General features: G+C 46.0%; 2 protein-coding genes across 5 annotated transcripts in view; one reads left to right on the top strand and one right to left on the bottom strand.

Moving 5' to 3' along the window:
* Positions 1-989: 989 nt before the first annotated feature.
* TNFSF9 (TNF superfamily member 9) overlaps positions 990-9,270 on the top strand; it is a 106,794-nt gene continuing 98,513 nt past the window's right edge. The window contains exon 1 of one of the 3 annotated variants that reach the window (XM_033923816.1): positions 990-1,162. In XM_033923816.1, the coding sequence (XP_033779707.1) occupies positions 1,110-1,162 (53 nt within the window). In that variant the 5' untranslated portion in view covers positions 990-1,109. The remainder of the gene's footprint in view (positions 1,163-9,270) is intronic. The other 2 variants (XM_033923813.1, XM_033923817.1) reach the window with 2 other exon arrangements.
* Positions 5,339-9,270, bottom strand: part of LOC117349984 (phospholipid phosphatase 3-like) — a 35,351-nt gene continuing 31,419 nt past the window's right edge. For both annotated transcript variants that reach the window (XM_033923820.1, XM_033923819.1), the window contains one exon: positions 5,339-8,560. In XM_033923820.1, coding sequence (XP_033779711.1) covers positions 8,459-8,560 — 102 coding nt within the window. In that variant the 3' untranslated portion in view covers positions 5,339-8,458. The remainder of the gene's footprint in view (positions 8,561-9,270) is intronic.

Here is a 9,270-nt window from a genome sequence, read left to right as displayed (position 1 = left end):
TCCCACCCCCTCCCAAAAAGCCTGCCGGCCTACCTCCCCAAAGCCAGCCTTCCCCAAAGCCAGTCTGCCTGTCTACCTACCCCAGAGCCAGCCTGCCTGCCTACCTCCCCCAGAGTCAGCCTTCCTGCCTCCCTCAGAGCCAGCCTGCCTGTCTCCCCTAAAGTCTGCCTGCCTACCTCCCCCAGAGTCTGCCTTCCTGCCTCCCTCAGAGCCAGCCTGCCTGTCTCCTCCAATGTCTGCCTGCCTACCTCCCCCAGAGCCAGCCAGCCTACCTCCCTCCCCCAGGGCTAGCCAGCCTGCCTGCCTCCCCCAAAGCCTGCCTACCTCCCTCCCTCCCTCCCCCAGAGCCAGCCAGCCAGCCTGCCTGCCTGCCTACCTCCCCCAAAACCTGCCTACCTACCTCCCTCAAAGCCAGCCAGCCTGCCTGCCTGCCTACCTCCTCCCCCCCCCTACCGCGGAAAACAAAAGGGTCCACCGCCGCTGCTCCTCTGCTGAAAATTGCTGGAACCCGGAAGCCTTCTTTCCGACATCAATTCTGACGTCGGAGAGGACGTTACAGGCCAGCCAGGTAGTGATTGGCTGGCCCGGAATGTCCTCTCCGACGTCAGAATTGACGTAGGAAAGAAGACTTCCGGGTTCCAGCAGTTTGCAGCAGAGGAGCAGCGGTGGTGGACCTAAATCGAGCCTGGAGGGAGGCTTTTGGTTTGTTTGTTTTTTGGTGCGGCAGGAGAGGGACAGGAAGCGATCGCCTGTCCCGTTGTCCCCGGGCACAGCTTCCGGACGCTGTCTCTGAAAACGGGACATTTTGGGCGTCCCGAAGCTGTGTGTGGGGACAACGGGACAGGGGACACCTTAAGCATAATACCCATTTGTTTTCACCTAGGTTATGGAATGGGGAACAAGAGGCAGGTGGAACCAACAGTGCTGGGAATATTGTTCCTAGGGGGAATGTTTATGGGATAACTCACAACATTCATGGGGGACCCAGTTTAGAGCAACACCAGGAACATTCTAGGCACCAGTTTAGCCAGAAACAAGCCATACCTGCAGCAGTGCTCACAAGGCAGGTAGGCAGCCACTAAACCAACCCAAGCTGGAGAGGAAGACCTATGAGGAAACCAGACCAGGCCCAAGAACCAGAAGCAGTTTACTTCAGCCAAAGGTACAAGTCAGAGCTACTTATAATGATTTTGAAATTCTAAATGAGGAGCTTAATGAAGCTTCTGAGTACAGAGAAAGTTTAGACCCAGAAGAAGCCATGGACTATTAGGAGGGAGATTCTGGAAATGACCTTTATACCATGGAAACTGAAGGGTTTGTTGTTTTGGTTTTTTTTGTCTTGTTGGTGAACAAGTAAGCAAGCCTAGTGGCTAAAATGCTGCTGAGATAGGGGCTGGTTGCCTCAGTGAACTGTAAAGTAAAAGTTTAATTGAACTATAGAAGGTTTAATGGGAAGTTTCTGCCAACCATTGCATGAGTTTCACAGCCCTGGCAGTTGTCTTTTGAATAGTTTCCTTTTTGTCTGGATTGTGGGTCCTATTGAGGAGGGACCACAACCAATGGTCACTGTGGGAGGAGATCCCTTTCTGCTCTGAGCTCCGCTGTCAGAAGAGCTCAGCGGTAAATCCAATCTGGTACGACCAGTGAGAATTTTTTATTAGAAAATATGTGAAATGGTTTGAACCAGATAAATGTAGTTCTGAAGACCTACCTCCGGGTAGGCACAGGCCTAAGGAAGGCCATATTGAAAAGCCTTTTGAAGCTGTGTTTTCTTTTGGAAGTTTTGTATTGATCTCTGAGAAGCCTTAAAAGCCTGTTTGCAAAAAGGGAATTAGGGGACAAATGTACTGTATTTTTGTTTGATGTCTGAAAAGAAGAATTCCAGCCATACTCGTTTTGAATTGTTGAAATATTGAGTCCCTGAAGAAATAAAGTGATATAAGTTTTGAACTATCCAGGTGTTTTCATCATTTGATCCACCCCTCTAGTGGGAACTGATTAATCCGCCCGGTTAGCACCGTGTGCTCTGGGCTCTTTCGGCTACCTCCATTTTGGGCGGGGCCTGGCCTGGTGACACACAGTGACAATGCCATGTTCTGAACCAAAAATTTGTCCAAGTTCCAAACGCACAGAACAAGACCTTTTGGATGTGGGAGGGGCCAGCATTGTGATGGACTGGCCACCCAGACATGGCAACAGAGCAGTGGGGCACCTTACAGGGCACTTCTGTGAACTTCACAAAAAGGGTGCCACATAAACATCTCATCACAACTCTTTTATAGGTCATAGTGAGCCCCCCAAACCCAATATATCCACCTGTCTACAACCCCAATAGCCCTTATATCTGCAGGTGGCACCTATATGGCAGTACAGTAGGGTTTTCCTGAGGGGGGTTGGGGGGCTCACATTTTCCACCATTGATGTAGTTGTTACAGTGGCTTATGGGCCTGGGCCCTCCTCTCTATGGTTCACTAGCCCATCCCCCAATCACTTAAGCCACCTCTGTGCAGCTCTACTAGGGTTTCCTATGCTGATGTTCTGGAGGCAGGGATGTATGTTTTTATTCTGAATCTTGGGGGAGTGCGCTGGGGTCAGTGAACACTGGGATTGTGTGTTGGGGGGAGTGTCTTTACTTTGACCCTGAAGTGATTATCTGGTCACTTTGGATACCTTTTGGGCACTTATACGTATCCTTACATCATCTAAATCACAATGTATAAGTTCTGTCTAGGCAATCTAGTCAAATCTTCGATTATCTCTGCAGGATGATTAAGTCTAGGTCGTCCCACATCCTGCCCTAACCACTTGATCTGAAACCCAGTTCCTGGCTATTTTAGGGCACTATGGATCACTTGGTACCTTTGCAGGTGAAGAGTTGGTTAACTTCAGTGTCCCAGTCAAATTCCACCTTCCTTATCTCTAACTGTGGAACGATTTGCTCATTGCTCACAGATACCAGTCGAGTGCCTGACTCTGGCTCTGAGGTTGTTACACTTCGATGTTGGAGTCGTCTTCTGTTTTGTTTTTATTTGCTTCACAGGTTGTCAGTGTTTGTGTGTTGCAGACTGACTTGTGCTTCACCACAGGACTCACCAAAAATAGTTTCTCCCAGAACAAGCAGGATGCATCGGCCATGTATAGGTGACACCATCTGATGGCTTCCATTGGACGGAAATGCTCTCCAGTAGCTCAGAGAGGGTTTTGTTTGGTTTTTAATCTCTTTGGGCATGTGCAGTAGACACCCCTGCAAGATGAGTCTGACCACCCCCACTTCCTGCCTCCAGCCCTGTGGATGAATTCTTTTGCTCTCCTAATTTCTTTATTCTTCTCCAAATGTAAATACCCTTTCTCTTCCTCTGTACTCAACCACATCCACACCTGTGAGGAAAGACTGATCCTGCAGAGATTTCCCCCTTCGGTAAGAACACCCAGATGAGACATGGAGCAGGAGCAAAACCTGACTCTGTCAGTCAGCACTCTGCCTAAGTACATAACAGGCATCACTGAATCCTGGGCCCGATGGAGAATGGCTGACTGCCCTTGGGACCTGACCCGTCATTCAACAAATCAGGATATAAGACATAAGAATAGCCATATTGGGTCAGACCAATGGTCCATATAGCCTAGTATCCCGTCTTCACAGTGGCCAATCCAGGTCCCAAGTACCAGGCAGAAACCCAGAGTAGCAACATTCCAGAGCAGATATTATGATGTCATAATGCCTCATTCCACCAATGCCTAAGAGCCAGCCTCAGCAGTGATGTCACAATGGCTCCATTGTCTTACACTTGGCTCTCATAAGTGCTTAAGAATTGGTGTACTGGGACAGACTGAAGGTTCATCAAGCCCAGTATCCTGTTTCCAACTGTGGCCATCCCAGGTCCCAAGTAGTAAAACAGATTTTATGCAACAAACTCTTTCTCATCAAGTCACCACAGTTATTTCATTATCTGAGCCCTGTGGAGTCTAAACTTTAGAAAACAGAATGGATTTTGAGAGGGAGGTGAAATGATGTTAGGAAAAGATGAATTTAGCCACCAGAGCAGCGAGACTAGATCACCACGACGCCCAACTACAAAACCTTCAGGAAAAATCTTAAAACTATTCAAGAAATATGTCAATTGGTCCAACTAAACCTGATCGACCCTCCCCAGATCCCGACGCATACTCTATCTATCAACCTTGTAATCTCCCTGGGAATGCCCAGGCCAATTCTTGTAAACCGCCTAGAACTGAAAGGTATTGGCGGGATAGAAGACGTCAATGTAATGTAATAAAGTTGAATGCTTTGGGCAAAAAAACCCAGCTTTAAACTAGGGTATGGGGTACCACAAGCCAGTAGGTTAGTCACGGAGATAAATAACACAGTGTCACTGACAATAACAGGGATAGAACTCCAACACTGATCGCTGGCAATCGGCACGTCCACGTTATCGCATGCTAACTGTTTAGCGCAGGAGCCCTCATCTCCTAAAAATCGGTGCTGCTGCTACTGCGGAAATCCTTTTAAATGTTTGGTGACATTAGCGCATGGCTGTTAAAGGTAAAAATGGCCTTAGCACCTGGGAAAAACCTGCCTAAGGACGCACTATAATTGTGATTAATCGTGCAATTAAAATGTGTTTGAATCCTGTGATTAATTTCAATTTTTAATTGTTGCCCACCTTTCTTTTTTTGTACTTGTTTTTTGGTTTTACCCTTGTTTTTCTCTTACCTTTTTTCTTTGTTTTTCTCTTTTCTCTTTTTTTTTTCTCTTTTGGGTTTTGTTTTGTTTTTAGCTTTGTTTTTCTCTATAAACTTAGACATGTTTTGATATATTCTGCTTTTCAATTTTGTTGCAATACTGTTTTCCTCTATTTAAAAAATAAATATTATCTATGGAAAGATTGTTGTTGACCTCTTTGGAAACCCTTCCTGGACGGATGTTTTGGTCCATCTTAACTTCTAGGGTGTGAAGTCATCTATTTAAATGTATAATTCATCTTGGTTTGTGACGCACTGGAACTGAATTACATTGGCAATGGGCACTTATGCAGAATAAACACAACCCTCCCAAAAGAACCAAAAACAAATCATGCCACCAAAGTCATGCAACCCTCCAACCAACAGTGGGAGAGATGCCTACTGCTGCCATGTAACTGCACTCCCCAGCAGCGAGAAAGATGTCCACTCTCTCCCGTCACCATGCAACCCCTCCCCGTGTCTCTGCCCTCTCCCCCTTCCCTTACTTAGATGGTTGGCCGGAAGGATGACTACTCCCTCCCTCCGGCCAGCAGCTGAGGTTGGGTGGGGGGAATAGGGAGGGTTGGATGGGTGTGGTGGGTTCTATTCAATTGTGTATTTTCATGTGTGGCATTTGTATCTCTTTTCTATTTGTACTGAAAAATTTAATAAAACATATTTAAAAAAATAAATAAATATTAGTATGAATATCTGAAGTTCCTGTACACAGTATGGTATAAACCAAACAGTGTCCTGGAATAGTTCAGGCATTTAGAATTTCCTGGATATCTCGTTCTAAGACTGGAGAATATATTGGCTTAATTTGTATTTCTTGAGAAGAGAAACTTGGTGTCTTTGAGGTTTGTGACACTTCTAAAGACCTACAAACAGAGCTTTTCTCCAGGTAGGCAAAATGAGCTGGGAAGGGACTTTCTTCTGTATCCTTCCTCCTGTAACATGCTGTACCTGCAGCCTTCCTGAACTGGGCAAGGGCTGGGGGCAGGGGGGTGGGGCAAACCCTGCCTCTGGTGCCATCTTCCCCAACAAAGATCCAGCTGCCAACGCCATGTCAAATGAGGAATTCTTGCCTCTTCTGCTCTGTGCCCAGGAAGATACAGCTACCCAAAGTCTTGTCCTCATGTAAGGAGATTTCTGCTCTTGTTCTCCCCACCAAGGACAGTGCATCCATCAGCTCTGTGGTGGAAGAGGGAAAACCCTATCTTTACCTCGCTTCCTGCTAGCTCTGCATACTAAGAGTGCTGAAACCAGTCTCTGTGGATCTGATGCAACAGCTGCCAGAGAGACGGATGAAAGCGGATCGTGGGCCTGAACCACTTTCACATAGCTATCGTGTAATACAGACCCAAACATTTCAATTATGCCATGATGCTTAAGCCTCTGAACAGCTGATCTGTTTCTCGGCTCCTTTTAGAAAACTCAAAACTGCGGAAACCTCTGAGCTCAAGCTTCCTTCCAGCTGACTCCTTTAACTCCTCTAAATGGGAACAAGTCAGGGGGAAGATTTTGCCACCTCCTTTTCCGCTCTGTAATGCATAGAAGCTGACTTCGTATTAGTCCAAATTCTGTGATTGATTTCACTGTCACCCCCCCGTGTCCTCATGGTACCACTCCAGAAACCTATCAACAAAACATGTGCAAGGGACTGATAGCAATGTTCAGAGGAAGGAGAAGGATTCACTTTCCCCTTGGAATGAATAGAGAAACCTTGGTGTAAAAATGTCTGAATGGGTCAGGGCTATTCTAATTTTCTCTTGGTAAGAATAATATGTAAGGATCCCACTTTTGAACAGCTGTGCATGTCTCAGCAGCCTGAGGGCAGCCCTCTCCCCCCCCTCTCTTAGGTTGGTCAGTTGCCCACTATAAAATCAAGGGGGGGGGGTCACGTTTGATATTCTTCCATAACTGACATTCTCCTGTGTAATATTTGCCATTAAGGCACGATATGACATAGAGCAAGACTTGGGGTGAAGTATCAAGGGATAACCCATCAAACCTTCTTGTTCTTGAGAGTTCCCGTGTTCTGAATCTTCCAAGAGGCCGTAAACAGCTGTAAAATATACTTAGTTTTTATTAGAATTTTGTAATGGAATACAGGTTAGATGCAGGATGAGCTGCTGAGGAGACTCATAGTTTCCCTGTCTCTGAAGAAGAATCTTTCACTGGTATGAAATGGACAAGAATGGGGAACTCTGGATCTGCTGCAGGCTAAATAACTGTCCGGCTGGTCTATAGTATCCTCAAAGACTCAATGTTCTCATTTCCTCCAGGAGGTCCTAGCAGAGGATACTGTGTAAACGGGAGTAATTGCCCCTCTGGATGGCCCTAGTGGCGAGGTGGAGGGATACTGTGTAAATGGGAGTAACTGCCCCTCTGCATGGCCCTAAACGGTGAGGTGGAGGGATTAATTGCCCTTCTGGAAGATTCTAGCGGAGAGATGGGGAAGGTTTTGTGTTTTTATGTGCTCATGAGAAGTTGACAGTGCTTCTGTTTTGGTTTATGTATTCTTTGGATTTCAGGAATGTAGTAATTACCCCTTGAAGTGTTTAAGTAAGGGGTCCCCAAACTCAATCCTTGATGGCAGAACCCAAACAGATTTCCATTGAATGTGTGCAAAATCCTGACAAGAAGGCTGGATCTGGTGCCCTCTGTTCAGCCCCATCTCAGGTTGGGAAGAAGCCTCCACAGGGAATGGGTGTAACATTTACCCCTCACTTGACATTCTGGAGGCCCTGGATTCTCAAAGGAAGAAGCATTGCAGCTGCTGTAAATGTGAGGCTCTGACAGACCCTCAGCATGCCCCTCGGTCTAGTGGGTACTTTAATATTAGTTCTTGGTACCACTGATGAAAAAGAGTTTGTATATTTCACATTTTCCAGGTTAATGTGAGGAGCTGCCAGGAGGTAGTTTCCGGTGGGATTGGAAGGGGAATGAGAGTTAACACACAACAGAGGGGAAGTAGCCAGGGTCAGGCCTGTTTTATTTTCTTATTCCACGCCTGGGACCTCGGTGCATCTGTCCCTCATTCTCTAGATCCCTTCAGACCTCGGCTGTGAGGGGGAGTAGAGCAGATCCAGGTGTGCTGTGCAGGGGTTGAAATGATGGACAGATGGATGAAGGAATACTGTTGGAAAATCCTAGGGAAAAGTTCTATGTTTAGAAAGTCTGTCACAAACAGATCGTTTGGCTTCCTGCTCCGTTTCCTTCCTTTTGGAGAAAGAATGAGTTTGTCAGGAGGTCTTGATCTGAAAAGCTTCAAGCAGGCAGCTTGCCAGCAGTTTGTCCAGCAAAGAGAACTTTTCAAGTGTTTGGACCTGGATTAATCCATGAAGCTCCAGTACTCAAGGAGGCTTTCTTTGGAAGACAACATTTGCAGTGGTTTGAAATGTTGGATGAAACTAGAAAAGTTTGCTCTCTTTTCAAAGTCATCAAATTGTATATATAGAAGTCAATCAAATATATAGAAGGAGCAGGTGACTGATGTGGTATCATGCACCAGAGAAAGCAGAGGAGCCCAAGAACTTGGAAGTGACACGTGAGGTCCTGTCACTCCTCTCTTGTTCCCGGTGCCTTTGCAAGTTCCCCATTTTGGGTCCCTGAAAGCCTGTCTCTGCTGTACTCGCTGTATATTGGCTGTCCTTTCCTGGGTGATGGAAGTTAGAACCTCTGGCGCATTAAATAGACTTTTTACAGAAGTGGGGTTTGCTGCTAGCTGGCGCTAACATTTGGAGTGGGAGTTCATATCTGGACTGTCAGGGCATGACAGAGCACTGTCCATCGTCTGGCTCTTGTGTCTGAACATGCTTGAAATGTGGAAAGCCTGAACAAAGAGAAAAATAAAAACATGTTAAAAAAAGGACCCTGAATGCTGGGAACCACTGCTAGCATGCAATGCTGTGGCTGTAGAAAGCAAAGTGCTCTTAGTTTGCTAAAGGACTTCCCCAGCTGTCTACATGGTTTTCACAACTTGGGGAGGGTTTAGAAGAAATAAAAACCCCATGTAATTTCCTCTGCTGTTTCCTGTCCAGTGCAGTCAGTTTAAGCATCAAATGCAGGACCTTCCCACCCTGTGCCGTACTGTTCAATCCTACTCAATTTAATAAATCAGTAATCCAAAATGAATTGTAAAACAGCAAGGTAAAACATTCCAAATATAACAATTGCTCAGATGTAGAAAACCCACCAATAGAACAATTTATAAACTAAGGACCGAAAAACAAAAAGAAATGGATCAGTTACTTAACTGAAGCCAAACTCGGTGATTAGGAGCTGAGTATTACAAATACAATGATCCACAAAAGATGTGGTCAAAAGGCAAACCTTAAACTCTGCCTTGAATGGTCAGAGGTCCAAAATAAACCACAAGCTCTCAACAGATCTGTTCTAAAGGGTAGAAGGTTCTCACATTCCTGGAGGAAAAGTCCATAGTCTCTTATTGAGATAGACATGGGGGAAGTCATTGCTTGCCTTGGATCGGTAGCATGGAATCTTGCTACTCTTTGGGGATTCCGCATGTTCTCAAGTTCCTGG

The sequence above is a fragment of the Geotrypetes seraphini genome, chromosome 16 (assembly GCF_902459505.1).
Source record: "Geotrypetes seraphini chromosome 16, aGeoSer1.1, whole genome shotgun sequence".
Classification (NCBI taxonomy): domain Eukaryota; kingdom Metazoa; phylum Chordata; class Amphibia; order Gymnophiona; family Dermophiidae; genus Geotrypetes; species Geotrypetes seraphini.
This window is presented reverse-complemented; position numbering and strand designations above follow the sequence as displayed.